The sequence below is a fragment of the Vicia villosa genome, unplaced genomic scaffold, assembly GCF_029867415.1.
Source record: "Vicia villosa cultivar HV-30 ecotype Madison, WI unplaced genomic scaffold, Vvil1.0 ctg.000910F_1_1, whole genome shotgun sequence".
Classification (NCBI taxonomy): domain Eukaryota; kingdom Viridiplantae; phylum Streptophyta; class Magnoliopsida; order Fabales; family Fabaceae; genus Vicia; species Vicia villosa.
The window spans coordinates 591,102-606,339 of NW_026705408.1; the positions used below are offsets into that span (position 1 = coordinate 591,102).

Consider the following 15,238-nt stretch of genomic DNA (forward strand, 5'->3'; position numbering starts at 1 on the left):
ACAATATTATAGATCATATGTTTAATCACTTCTGAGTTACTATAGCATATAAGAATAGTAAATCATTAATAAAATAAATATATAATTTTAATCAAATTAATTAAATGAGAAAATAATCGATATTTATAAATGTATTGATTTTAAAGATATTTTTGTAATTTATACGTGATCTTTACTTTAATTCACATATTAACATTAATTTATATTGTTAAATGTATTTATATAACATTGCATTATTAGAAATTATAAGGAATCTCATTCATGATTTATATAAATTAGTAGTATTTATACTAAAAATAAAATAAATATTTGTTTTAATTAAATGAGATGACATTGAAAAAACAATCAATAAATTAACGAAGAGTAATATAGATAAAATAATATTATAAATAATATATGTAGTAAAATTTGTTTATATTAATGAATAACCAAAGTTATTTTTTCTTTAAAATAGAATAAAAGGATAAAATATTAATTTTTGAGTCATTTAAATTATCACGATAAGTTAAAATATTTTCTTCTAGCCTAAAAATATTAACACTAATATAATAATTTTAATTATCACGATAATTTAAAATATTTTCTTCTAGCCTAAAAATATTAACACTAATATAATAATTTTAATTATCATTATTAATACATTTATTTATTTATTTATTTAAACAACTATTTTATGTCCTATATTCTCATTTGTTTATTTTCATAACTTATAATCTTCATTTTATTTTCATTATATATATATATATATATATATATATATATATATAATTAAAATTGATTAATTAAAAAAAGTTTAATACAAAATTTATACTTGATATAGTTTTATCTATAAATATTATTTATTTTTTTATGTTCTTTTTAAAAATATATGTAATATATTAATTATAATTAAAGATACAATTAAAGTATAATAAAGGATATTAAAAATTTCAATTGATACACTATTAATAAAGTATAATAAATAATAACGATATGCTATCAATATCGATATTGTGAATTAAAATATGATAATAGTAATGATACACGGTTAATATCAATATTGTAAGTAAATAATAATCAACTTTAATATCTAATTTTTATTACTAATATTTAACGGGCCGACAAAATATTTACTTATATATATAGAAATGGTGTATTTATTGTATTTAAAAATCAATCAGAGTAATAACTACTATCCTAGAATAATTGTTGTAATAATTAGTCATTGGGTAATACTCTCAATTATAACTATTATACTCATTCACTATTCACGTGGAAAGATTTTTTCAAAAAATCTGCACATTCCAATGTATGCATGGGCGGCTATACTCTTATTGCTTTATTACTGATTAAATAAAAATTTTAGTCGACTATATTCATTCTAATGTTGATCCCTTACACATCGAAGTTAAACTCCATCTCCAACTCCCATCCCTTTTTGTTAGTTAATAAAAATAAAAAGGAGCTAAAGCTTTTATTCTTAATGTTTCAAAGTTGTTATTTTGTTACAAGGTGGAAGAATCTCCTCCATGATAAAGTGACAGGACAGTTGTTTTATTCTAATTAATTAATAATTAATATAGTTAATTATGCATTGTAATATTCTTAAATATCTCAAAATTTAATTTTAGTTTGAATAATTGTCTTTTTTTAAATGTAATCCGTTATTATAAATTATAGTATGTTTTATTTTCTAATCATCATTTTATAAAAGATCTTCATTATTTTCACACGATTGTTTTAAGTTTCGAATTTAAATAGATAATAATTATCCAATAAATTACTATTAAAAAATATTAAATCACAAGCCCCAAGTTTAATATCTATTTTTTATTACTATTATTAATATTTAATTTTTGGAATTTTTAAAATCAAAAATTTAATATTTATGATATATTTTATTTTGAATCCTAAACCCTAAATATTTTAATTAAATCATCATTTATTAACTTTAATTTATAGTTCTTACACAACAGTGATGGTTACTACTTTTTTAAATATTTTTTAATTAAAAAATTAGAAATGTAATTAAATTCATTCTCATATTTAAAACATATCATTAAATATTTATTTAATATATGAACATAAAATTATATAATATCAATAGAATCCATAAATTTATAATACATAAGAATTTTAAAATTAAAAGCATGTCCGACGGGCCGAACCTTTTTTTCTAACGGGCCGACAAAATATTTACTTAAATTGAACAGATATTATAGATCATATGTTCTAACGGGGCGACAAAATATTTTAGTTTGTGCGACCCTTACGAACACACGGGTAGATGGCTATTTAATTATTTTATTTATTTTTGAACTAAACTATACATTTTTGAGGGGTCGAGATTACTTAATTTATATATCTTTTATATACTTTCTTAACCATCATTATACTATATATTTATTTATTATTTATAATGATAAAAATCATTTATTTATACTATATTTATTTATTAATAGTCATTGAGTGTTTTAAATACTTACAAATAAAAATCAATCAGAGTAATAACTACTATCCTAGAATAATTGTTGTAATAATTAGTCATTGGTTAATACTCTCAATTATAACTATTATACTCATTCACTATTCACGTGGAAAGATTTTTTCAAAAAATCTGCACATTCCAATGTATGCATGGGCGGCTATACTCTCATTGCTTTATTACTGATTAAATAAAAATTTTCATTTACCAAAGCACAAGGAAAAATAATGATTATTTCAACTTTTCCTTTCTTTATACACTTATTATTCTTCTTTGAAACTATTACCAATGCAATATTAACTCTTTCTTTATACAATGCAAACTCTTCATATTTTTCCAGTGATGTATGTTTGGAGTGCTGATTTTTTTTTACAAAAGAGTGTTGGTAGTATTATTGCTGATTTTACTCTGGACACAGGTTGTGGTTGTGATTGCTATGAATTTAATTACTCATTGTATTTTGTTGATTTTGTTGTATCATGTGATTCTGAATCTTCGGTTTCTTTAAATTGACACGATAAAATCTTAAAAGGTAGATATAATTATGCATTATGTTTGGAATTAGTCAAGCATGAGGAACATAATATAATAGAGCTATAATTCATTCATAAACATTCTATTTCTTACCGTTTTGTTTTTTCTTTTATAAAATAAATATTTTTTATGGTAATTAGTATATATTACTTTACTAAACCTATCAAATATTAATTTTAATTGGTATTCGCATGTAATTAATTGCATTAATTACAAAATTTTAATGTTTTAATAAATTAATATGATCTTTTTTTTATCCATTCTATTTAAAGAGAAGTGATAGATAATATATCAAATATAAGTAAATACACGTTTTTAGTACAGGTTTCTACATGTCTAACAAAAGTAAAAAAAAAAAGTTATTAATTATAGTATCAGTAAAAAAAAATGCTTACCTGTTATAATGTGAATATAAAATTGTAATTGTGAATAGTGGATGATATCCTTTTATTAATATTGAAAATAAAATTCCACAAAAATTTTAAAATAAATTATATTTTCACTTAAATTTTGATTACCTTTTAATTAAATTTTTCACTTATTTTTTAAAATAATTTTTTATAAAACATCTCTTTAACAAATTTTACTTAAAAAAATGTTGCATATATTTATAAATAAATGTATAAATTAAACCATCAAGGATTAGAATTATTTGAATTAACTAAAAAAGGCGGACTTAAGGCGGGATATGTTGAACGAATCGGCAAGGCGGACTTTGGCGGAAGACGGGTTTTGGCGGGACGAGCATTGATGGGCGGCGGTTTTTGGCGGGGCGGGCTTTAGTGGATAGTGGGCCCAAAATCCCAACCCAACCCGCCATTTTATGGCGGGTGCACGAGCCGCCATTTTAGGGTCTACTGATATAATTAAAAGATAATTTTTATACAATATTTGCCCTTGATATAGTTTTATCTATAAATATTATTTATTTTTTATGTTGTTTTTAAAAATATATGTAATATATTATAATTAAAGATACTATTAAAGTATAAAAAATTTCAGAAATAAAAAAATGTTAGTAATTTTTTATGATAAAATGTTAACATTTATACTAAAAAAATTGCTACTAATATTTGATGTACTTGAAAAATATATAACATTGTGCAATCCGTGCGAACGCACGGGTAGATACTCATGGTAAATTTGTAACGATATTGTATGAGGCGTGCGAACGCACGGGTAAATGACTACTTAATTATTTTATTTATTTTTCTTACTAAAGTTTATATTTCTAACTAGATTAAATTAATATTTATATGACAAATATAATTTCAAATGTTTTTTTCTTTTTAATTTGCGTATCTTTTATATATATATTTATTAATCATTTTTATATATTTATTTATTATTTATATCGACTTTGCGTGACCCGTGCGAACGCACGGGTCCTTTACTAGTATATATATATATATATATATATATATATATATATATATATATATATATATATATATATATATATATATATATATATATATATATATAAAAGCTTGTAATGTTCCAATTCTAACTAAATTTTCCATTCATTCATTCTTCACTAACTTATCATGAACAATAGATTTGTTGTTATGGCATCATAGCTTGGTTTCGACCAACTCAGCCTTGTATCTCTTCAATGGCGAGAAGTAGAAACAACAACAATCCAAACAACAATGGCATGAATTCTTCTTCAAATCCAAATCTTGCACTAGATACATATTACATTCATCCACCAGATAATCAAACTATTCTGTGTGTTACACCTCAATTGGGAGGAGATTTTAAAAGGAGAGTGATTTTTAACAACATGTACGTTTGGTTCACAAGGGGAGGGGAAAGATTTTAAAATCAAATTACCTTTTTAACCTTATAATTATTTTATTTGTACTTAATAAAAATAATTCTAAATAACAATAGTATTGAGTAAATTTCTCCAAATAAAAACTTGTTTATTCATAAACTATACTATAACAATAAACAACAACACACATTAGTTGAACTATAGATCTTCAACGCAAATCAAACCATTATCTAATCTTGATAATAAAATAATTTCTATAATTATAAATAGATAAAAAAATGTTAAAATGTTAAAATGATTAGACAAATAATATTAGACTTAAAATCTTTATTTATAACATAAATTATTCATAACATAAACATACTTTATTGTTATTATTATTAATAGTATAATAAAAAAACTTCATTACTATTATATATTATAAATAAGAACTGAAATAAGTATGTTATTATTATAAAAAAACATAATATAAAAAAGGGAAATTCAACAAAATGAAAAGGAAAAAATTCATCTGTGAACAACAACGTATAAATAACAACTGCACAATAGAAGAAAAATGAAACGTGAGATAACACAGAGAAAAAACTAGTATTTAATAATTCAATAAGGACAATCTTCAAGGATATAACTACCTAAGAACCAAGTATTTGTGCTAGTAATTGCTTCGAACTTCTCAACTGCCTTCAAGAGAATTTAATTTAGCACTTGTCGAGACATTCCTTCAAAACTGAATCTTAGACTTAAAAATATACTAATTCCTATACACCTGGTGACCTTGTCGAAATCAATCATTTATGTCGAAAACCCCTTTTGAAGATTTTGGACATGTTTGGATGAGAGTGTTCCTAATCTTATGGATCTCTTCTTGAGATTCTTCTAAACAATTGCTTATCACGCTAGTCGAAACTACTTTTGTCAAGGTGTGTGTTCCTCTTAAAACTTGTCAATAAATGCTCTTTAACACTTACCATTTTCTCAACGTAGTTTGCTTTCACTTTCCCTTAATTAGAATTTCCAAGCTTACAAGATCATCTCCTATTTTTTTCTCATTTATTTTACTCTAAACTGATTCAAACAAATCAGCAAATACTGTTTGTTTTAGATTTTTAATTTTTTTTAATATTTAAAAATAATTTTTATAAAAACGTTGTTTTTAAATATTACAAGTTTTTTATATTCGTTATTTAAAAATTGAAAAAATTAATTTTGACATCCTCTAACATAAATATGATAAAAATACATTTGAAATCATAATTTTTAAAAAAAAATTATATCTCAAAGATGATTTTTATGAAAAACTATTTGAAATAGCTTCAAAATTAAAGAGTTTTTAAAATTTTAATATTAAAAAGTAAATTCAATAAAATACTTAAAATAATATTTTTTTAAATAATTATTCAAATCAAATTTTTATTTTAAACTTTTATGAAAAAAATTTACATAAAAATATATAACATTATAAAAATCATTTAAAAAAAATTAAAATAAACAAACTTTCAATTAAGTAAGGATTAAAAGAACAATTAAAGAAAGATGGGGGGCGAAAAGGGTAATAAAAAAAGTTGGCATGATGCGGTAGTACTCAACGTGGTTAGCGGTTTCGGCTCCAATATATAAATACGACTCAGTCGGAAATGGCGTGTATTTTCTCGTCATCTTTCATTTCGTCTCTTTCTCTTTTGTTTCCCTATTCGTAACACATTTTTCAGAGATTCATTCAGATCTCAAATTTCATTGATCGAGAACAAACCATTTCTCATACATGGCGACGGTTTCACCTCTCGCCAAATACAAACTCGTTTTCTTAGGCGATCAATCCGTTGGTAAAACCAGCATCATTACCCGTTTCATGTACGACAAATTCGACACCACCTATCAGGTTCCATGTTCCTCCTTTTCATTCGTTCATTCGCTATCGCGATTTTGATTTTGGTATGGTTTATACGGTGAAATCAAACTGGAATTGAATGCGTTGATTTTATGTTGATTTGTTATTTATATCACAGACAATGACGTTTACGATATGCGTTAATATATGTGTATGTTATTACTATCACGTGAATTAATATGAATTAGTATGATTTTGATCAATGATCACAGTGATTAATTAGAACTTTGGATGATTAAACTGATCCCTAAATTTTCATTCCGCCAGCTTTTTTAAAAATTCATTATTACTTTGAACATTTGGGAATCAGGGATCCGTGATTTGAGTATGTGAAACTCTTGAATGTGTAGAAGAGCTTAAAATTCGGTTGATAAGTTATTTTCAAGGTCTTGATTATTATAGCTGTGTTGATTTTCAAGAGGCTTGTTAAATTTCAAACACCTTATAATGCTTGTCATTTTTATTAGCATTCACACTTTCTTTATTGATTTTCATTTCAACATTCGCATTTTTCTTTTCCATGTTGCTCGGTTGCTTACGAAGTTTTTGATCATATAATTTCAGGCTACTATCGGTATTGACTTTTTGTCAAAAACAATGTACCTTGAAGATAGAACTGTTCGTTTGCAGCTTTGGTAAGATAAGTTCCTTTTCAAATCATATATGTAGAAGCTCAGTTTATTTATATAGTTTTTTTTTAAGAGCTCTGTATCCGGCCCTAGAACCGACTAATTCGAGAGAGACCAATCCAGCATAGGAGTTGTTAGCACCTAACGGGATTTGAACTTGAAATCTATTTATATATGTGTGAATTTTTCAGAAGTTGTTTAAGAGTGCACATTACTACATGTGTCGTAGCTGTATAGGTATTTTTTGTTTCATCTTTTCTTTTTACTATATCTGATCTTAGTATATTTAATTTCCAGGGATACTGCAGGGCAAGAAAGATTTAGAAGTCTCATTCCGAGCTACATAAGAGATTCTTCTGTTGCAGTTATTGTATATGATGTAGCTAGTAAGTTTAATGTTATTTTCATTATCTATTTAGCATGATGTTTTTTTTTTATCTTTACTGATTTTCTCTTGATCTGGAATTCCAAGACTGGTGTTATTTGGGGAAAAGGATTTTGTATCAAATGAACGCATTCTTCAATTTGTTGGTGTTTTGAGTGAGAGTGACTGCTCTAATATTTTCTAGAAACACAATTTGTTTTCATGACTCATGAGAACATCTCCCTCCCTCCCTCCCTGGATGTGTGTGCCTGCAGCATTCAAGCATACGTCTGTTCTCCTACGACTTCTTTATATCTGAACTATTTCCGTATTTGGATCTGGAAGTTATTCAGCCAGTACAATGCTCATTTTTCAGATAAATAACAGTATATTTAACTTCAATTTATAGTTATTACCCCTAAGTAAGCTGTTCTAATGTAGACAGGCAATCATTTCTGAACACTAACAAGTGGGTTGAGGAGGTGCGTCAAGAACGAGGCAGCGATGTCATCATTGTCTTGGTTGGAAATAAAACTGATCTTGTCGAGAAAAGGTGAGTGCTGAGTTACCGAGTTCAGTTTATATACTTACACCCAGTTTTCTGACTGGATATGGTTTAGTTTTTGTTGAATAGCATATGAGATTTTTCATATTATGTTTCAATGCATCTGGTTTATTTGCTCAAATATTTGGTAAAGAAATTGTTAATATTTTACCATGTTCTTTATAGTTTTGATATGATAGAATTGGTGTCTTGCAGTGGAGTGCCTAATATAACCAATTCAATTAATTAATTCATTAATTTCATCAATGAAGGTTAATCATAATCAACTTGGTATTATAATACATTGATTAAACAACACTCAAAATATAGAGGATCCTACTAAGACTACTTTATATTATTATCTATCATATCAAAAACATATTTGCACTCAAGTTAATATCTACAATAATGGAGTTTCTTTGTAATCTAGCATAGCAAATGTCTGGTAGATTAAATATAATTTCAGATACTGAAATGTAAATTTTTTTAGGGTGTGAAATATGTATTAATAGTTATTAGCATTATGATGTTACCATCTAATTTTATATTACCAGGTAGCTTGCACTTTGTGTTTGCCTTTGAAGTTTCAAGTGTTGCAATGTTACAGTCTAATTATTTCTTACATGTTCGCATTGTTACTTAACAGGCAAGTTTCTATAGAGGAAGGAGATACCAAGTCCAAAGAGTTTGGAATCATGTTTATAGAAACTAGTGCAAAAGCAGGCTTCAATATCAAGGTGAAAACTAATGAACTTTCATAGTTGTTACTTGATCTAGTGTTTTTGGTTTATTAGAGCATGCTTCTCAACTATCTAGGCTGCACGTGATCTATAATATCAATGTGCAAAATGCTGATATTATTAACTTCAAATTCATGACCAACTAAGTGCATTTTTTTCCATGTTAATTCTTGTTTCCTCATTGTTATCTGTCAATGCAAAATTGCAGCCTTTGTTTCGGAAGATAGCTTCTGCCTTGCCAGGGATGGAGACTCTTTCTTCTACAAAACAGGAAGACATGGTTGACGTAAATTTAAAACCCACAGTGAATTCATCCAATACAGAGCAGCAAGGAGGAGGTTGTGCATGTTAAGAGGAGATTCTCCTATGAATTAGGATATATACAATTCACTGAGCATAATACTGGGAATGACCTCTTAAATGTTATGTGAAGCTAGAGGAAAGCATGCTTTCACATCAGTGATCGTCAGTTAATTGGTGCATGGGACAAACTGTGGTAATGTTTTGATGCGTGACAAAAAAAGTTTGATAGTTATTTTTTCATTTGTTATGCAATTAGTCCCTGGATGTAAGAATACAGGTAATAAACAAGCCCTCTAAATTCTGTCTCAGGTGTATGTTATCTTCTTTTTTTTTCAAATATTTCATAATGAATGATTGAATGCATGTGCAAGTGCAAGGCCAGAAATATATAACCCTCCAACAGACCCCTTTTACTTTAGGACACTCGCGATCACATGAAAAGCAAAGTTGCATACTTTGTAGGGATGATCGAGGATTTTTGGATTTTTGGTGCTAACTTGAAAATCAACTAATCTGAACCAAGCAAATCTATAAAATGAGCTGTGTGCCTGTGTCGGGAAATCAGATTATATTTTGTTAAGCTTAAAACTAACAGTTTTTTTTTTTATTTCAATAATATGTCTTATTTTCAGCTTGATTATATCCAAATTTATTGATCAACCTCATTTTTGCATCATGCAAGTGTATTATTTGAAAAGTTATTGCAACTACTTTTAATAAGCTCTGGAATAAAATGGCATTATCTTTGTAAACATTTAAAATATACATTAACTCAGTAAACTCAAATGAACTCAATCACAATTAGAATGTCTATCAATCAAAGAAGAAGAAAAATAATCAGAGCACGGTGTTGCTTTGCTAAAATTGGAATTTATATTGTGTTTGTTGAGTTTAGATGAAAAGGAATGTTTGAACCAGGGTAGGGCCATACTTGAGAATCAAACTAGTTTAACGAGAACAGTTGGTGGAAACAACAAGAAGTGAAAAGGATAGGAATTTTGTTTTTATTTTGCGTGAATAATATCATGAATGATGTGATAGGACCCAAGTCCTTTAACACACACCTACCGAGAGGGGGGCAATTTTCTCCACAAACAAGGTAAAAGGATTTTCTAACTTTTTGGAGGGAAAAGTTAGAATAATTTTAGGCAAAATGTGGATGAAATAAAAAAAATATTTGTATTGATTTTGGAGAGAAAAATATGTAAGAGATAGTTAATCAAGAGAGATAGAGAGAAAGTTAGAAAGATAGAGAAATGAAAGTTAGAGGATCCGCACCCACAAGCGAAAATATTTGTTTATTCTACCTTACATATAACTTTAATTTTCGAGTTAAATGGTGGTTTGTGAATCACAATCATTCTACCTTGTATATGTTTGATTATGTGGTGAAAAAATTTATTTTGAATTATTGATTTTTGTAAAAGTGATTTTGATTAAAACTGAATTGAATTTAAAATAATTTAAGTTTATGCATAATTAAGTTGAATAATAAATTTTAATATAAAATTTATATTTTGTCAAATTTTATAAATTTAAAAAATTAAAAAAAAAAACACTAAATTTTAATTTACTATCTGGGGGTATATGAACTAAATCTTTAATCTATGTATGTTTTGTTAACTAGGATACAAAATTTAAGTTGCACGTCATAGTCGGCAACCTAACTTATAAGCCCACAAACCAAAGATTTTACTACTTGGAGGCGACCGAGACAACAAAAATTCCTCTACTTAGTATTTCCGCGACTCCAACAATAAAAGAGAAAGTATTTTAACGACACGCTTGAGATGCGAATCATACTCATGTGATTGTGACCCACGCACACGCAGCATCAGAATTGCACAACACTAGTAGTCACAAAAAGCTAAAAGCTAAGGCAGAGAGAATCATTTAAAAACGAAAAAATTAGATTAAAAATGGAAAAGTCGAAAGGACTACTACTAATAAAGGGACTTGGATCCTCTCCTTCAATATTCTCTCCTTCCCTCTCCTTCCTCTCTATCTCTCTTAATTTTACTCTCACTCATTATTAAAAAGCATAAAATAATCAAAAGAGAGAATAAGATTAAGAGAGAGATAGAGAGGAAGGAGAGGGAATGAGAGAATATTGAAGGAGAGGATCCAAAGTGCTAATAAAGAAACTACAAACCACAAAAGGCAAAAGTGGAAAGCCAAATAAAACTTTATTGCATTTTAAAATAGTGCTTAAAAATAAGTGATTATTTAAATAAAGAAGCATGTTACGCCAACCTCCGTCAGCAAAGCAAACACAATGCAGTTTGGGACGGTGGAAACTATGAATCATCAAATAAAATAAGAGTGTACCTTCAATTCAACACCCAAATCGCATTTCATTCCTTTCTCAACTTCTCACACATTCCAACCAAAACGTCAAAAACTCAAAACCAGATCAATTTTCATAAGTAAAAACAAAAACAAACAAAAACAATGTCCCACTTGATCAAACAAAACAACAAACCCTCAGATTCGTTCTTCCCAGGTGGTCTTTTCCTCGACACTACAACCCGTCCAACATCCTTCATTACCTTAATTCAATCTTCTTCTTCTTCATCCAATTCAGCCACTGTTTCATGTTTTTCTTGGGGTATCAGAAAAAGGGTCGGTACCGAGTTTCTGCGGCTGGAAGGTGGCATTAATGGTGGCAGTTGTTTTTTCTCGTCCTTGAGTCTGTCAATAAACGGAACCAACGCAGATCATAGTCATAGATACACTCGAGAATCCAATGAAGTTTCAGACCAACACCAGAAAAAAGTGGAACAAGATGTGTATCAAGAGAAGGAGGAGGAGAAGGAGAGTATTCGGGTTAACGGATCCGGTGCTGTTAACATGACCAAACATCTCTGGGCTGGTGCTTTTTCCGCCATGGTCTCAAGGTTTTCACTTCTTAAATAATTGTTTTTTCTTTTCAATTTGACTACCTACACTGTTATAGTTGGTCACAACATTGATTCTGCTATTAAAATCATAATGGACTCTGTTAGTTTTAAATATTTTTACCTTAATCATATGTTTTATGGAAAAGGTTCTTGTGTTGGTTTTTCAGGACTTTTGTTGCGCCGCTTGAGAGACTTAAGCTTGAATACATTGTTCGGGGAGAACAGAAAAATCTTGTTGAGCTCATTCAGACAATTGCGGTTTCTCAAGGGTTGAAAGGTTTTTGGAAAGGAAATTTTGTGAATATTCTTCGGACAGCGCCTTTTAAGGCTATAAATTTTTATGCCTATGATACATATAAGAATAAGCTGGTGAGAATGTTGGGGAATGAAGAGTCCACAAATTTTGAGAGATTTGTTGCTGGTGCTGCTGCAGGGATTACAGCTACTTTGCTCTGCTTGCCCATGGACACGGTGAGTTCAAATTCGTAGACTTCGATACTACTTTTTTTTCTTGATATGTGTTTAAGTTTTTTTTGGATTATGATGCTATGACATGTATGATATGATGGAAATTGATTTATATACCGTGTAATTCTCCAATCAATTGCTAGGATTGATTACTCCGTGAAACATTTGCTCTATAGACTGTTAGAAGTTGTAAGCACGTCTTAAGTCATCATTTTGTGTTCGTGACTCTGATATTTATATTTCTCGAGGATGCTCCTTGATTGTAGCATAATCATTGTTAAATAACCATAACCTTGAAATTTGCGTCATGTTTTATTATAAAAAGCCCGTCTTTAAGATTTTATTTGAATACCAAAGACGCCGTTGATGGTCCATATACTTGGAATACATAAAATTTGTAGTTGCATTCTAAGAGTGGTTTCTTTCAGATAAGGACAGTTATGGTAGCACCTGGTGGTGAAGCATTGGGAGGTGTAATCGGTGTCTTCCGTCATATGATCAAAACGGAGGGCTTCTTTTCTCTTTACAAAGGTTTAGTACCCTCCATTATCAGCATGGCACCTTCAGGTGCTGTCTACTATGGTGTTTACGATATTTTAAAGTCTGCATATCTACATTCGCCCGAGGGAATGAAAAGAATCCAATATATGAAAGAAGAGGGTCAGGAGTTGAATGCTTTGGAACAACTGGAATTGGGCACCGTTAGAACTTTATTATATGGTGCTATTGCTGGTTGTTGTGCTGAAGCTGCTACATATCCCTTTGAAGTTGTAAGGAGACAGCTTCAATTGCAAGTTCAGGCTACTAGGTTGAACGCCCTGGCAACTTGTGTCAAGATTGTTGAGCAAGGAGGTGTTCCTGCTCTCTATGCAGGATTAACTCCCAGCTTATTGCAGGTATAATATCTTTTCTTGAATATATAAATACTTTGTTCTATGCCGCAAGTTGTACATTAAATTTCATGTAGTTGCCTATCTGAACCGTCATCAAAATTTGATAATTTATGTTTCGACTTTGCATTTTGGGCCTTTTTTTATCAAAGTTGGAGCATGGTTCATCCATTTTTGACCTGATGGTCTAGATTATGTGACCGCATCAAATGTGTGATTCCATTACCACAGTGAATCGGGATCCATGCAAATAACAGCCATGTAAAACTGTGTTCTTGAGTATGAATGATAACAATACCTATGAAATTCCCAGGGCTGATTATCTATGCAATCCAAAATGCTTTATACTGTAATTGTAACTGCTTTTAAAATCACACAAGTGATTAGCCATAATTCGTCGACAATATAAAACTTTTCCCTGATAATGGATCGAATATCAAAATTAAACTCATGTTTAAATGTGTTCTTTCAATTTTGTGATTTTCAGGTGTTACCGTCTGCTGCTATTAGTTACTTTGTATACGAGTTCATGAAGATAGTTCTCAAAGTAGAATCAACTTAGATAGATTATCATACAAGCAATTCAAACAACAACAAATATAGTTTGATCATTGAAGATGAGAGTTTTCTCCATACATGTGTCGACATCATGGACCTGAGAGATTTGGCTGATTATTCACACATTTTATAACAGTTTGACATACTCAATGTGAAGGTCCGTTGGATTATGCAGCTGACAATGCTTTGATGAATAAGAGACTCCATGAAAAGATCATGAAATGAAACTTTGTTTTTTTTTTCTAGACAAATGTTAACGATTAGTTTATTAGGATAGGAAAATCTGTTAGTAGTAGAAATTGAACTCTGCACCTTGTTCACAATACTCCTTGAGTGTCTAAGTCACACCTCTAGGCCACACCTCTAGGAAAACATCTTGAAGTCTTTTTGATTCTTTTTTATGTTGGTAGCTTTGGATGTTTGGCTGATATGAGTTTACAAATTACAATTCATGTTATGAAATATGAATATGACTTTTACCTCAATGATATATTTTTTATTCAAACACAGCTCTTAGCTTGTTTGACAGGTTTCTTTTGAAAAAAAACAACTTTTAAAAAATGTTCAAGTAAAATGATTTCATAATTTAATTTTTAAAAACAAGTACTCCATCCCCTCTCTCCCGCGTATAATTGTCACTCTATATAAACTATTTCAATTTTTTATTTCAAATCAATGCGAGACTTGAGATTTGTTCAATAATTTCAATTAAGTATTTATCTATTTATGTAGACAACTTTAGTGATGAACACTTTGATTACCTTAATTAATTTGATATTCTTAAGTTAACAACTCCTTAATTAGTTTCATCTCTAGGGACACATCAATTTGGTGTGAGAGAGGTAGTTAAATTAGTTTAAACACCTTAATTAATTTGATCATGAAAAAAAATGGGGGTAATTGGCTCAATCCCTAATAAAGTGACCAAATTAACTAAACAATTTATCATTAAAAAATATATTATAAACTCTAATTTGTCCCCTAAACAAATTCAATGTCTTTCAAGTAAACACTAACAATTTGTCTTTCAAGTAAACAAAATTAACCACTAACAATTTGTCTTTCAAAAAATATATTATAAACTCTAATTTGTCCCTTAAACTAACAAAATTTGATATACAATAACAAATTAGAGTTTGAGTACAGGAGAATTTTGATATACAATAAAATTCTAAA

The 15,238-nt window shown here is 28.7% G+C and overlaps 2 protein-coding genes across 2 annotated transcripts; both read left to right on the forward strand.

The window, feature by feature from the left end:
• The first annotated feature begins 6,420 nt into the window (after nt 1–6,420).
• On the forward strand, nt 6,421–9,844 carry LOC131632103 (ras-related protein RABH1e). The gene is made up of 6 exons (XM_058902874.1): nt 6,421–6,657; nt 7,231–7,301; nt 7,593–7,681; nt 8,101–8,212; nt 8,850–8,940; nt 9,152–9,844. Exons 1-6 carry the CDS (start codon nt 6,541–6,543, stop codon nt 9,293–9,295), a joined length of 624 nt encoding a protein of 207 aa, XP_058758857.1. The 5' UTR covers nt 6,421–6,540; the 3' UTR covers nt 9,296–9,844.
• Nucleotides 9,845–11,456: 1,612 nt separating this feature from the next.
• LOC131632132 (probable mitochondrial adenine nucleotide transporter BTL3) lies at nt 11,457–14,683 on the forward strand. The gene is made up of 4 exons (XM_058902907.1): nt 11,457–12,143; nt 12,314–12,617; nt 13,043–13,510; nt 13,992–14,683. Exons 1-4 carry the CDS (start codon nt 11,698–11,700, stop codon nt 14,064–14,066), a joined length of 1,293 nt encoding a protein of 430 aa, XP_058758890.1. The 5' UTR covers nt 11,457–11,697; the 3' UTR covers nt 14,067–14,683.
• The last annotated feature ends 555 nt before the right edge of the window (nt 14,684–15,238 follow it).

Coding starts and splice junctions, on each gene's coding strand:
- LOC131632103 (XM_058902874.1), top strand. CDS start 6,541: ATGGCGACGGTTTCACCTCTCGCCAAATACAAACTCGTTTTCTTAGGC. Junction 7,302..7,592: donor ACTGTTCGTTTGCAGCTTTG/GTAAGATAAGTT, acceptor TTTAATTTCCAG/GGATACTGCAGGGCAAGAAA. Junction 8,941..9,151: donor AAGCAGGCTTCAATATCAAG/GTGAAAACTAAT, acceptor GCAAAATTGCAG/CCTTTGTTTCGGAAGATAGC.
- LOC131632132 (XM_058902907.1), top strand. CDS start 11,698: ATGTCCCACTTGATCAAACAAAACAACAAACCCTCAGATTCGTTCTTC. Junction 12,144..12,313: donor TTTTCCGCCATGGTCTCAAG/GTTTTCACTTCT, acceptor TTGGTTTTTCAG/GACTTTTGTTGCGCCGCTTG. Junction 12,618..13,042: donor TCTGCTTGCCCATGGACACG/GTGAGTTCAAAT, acceptor GGTTTCTTTCAG/ATAAGGACAGTTATGGTAGC.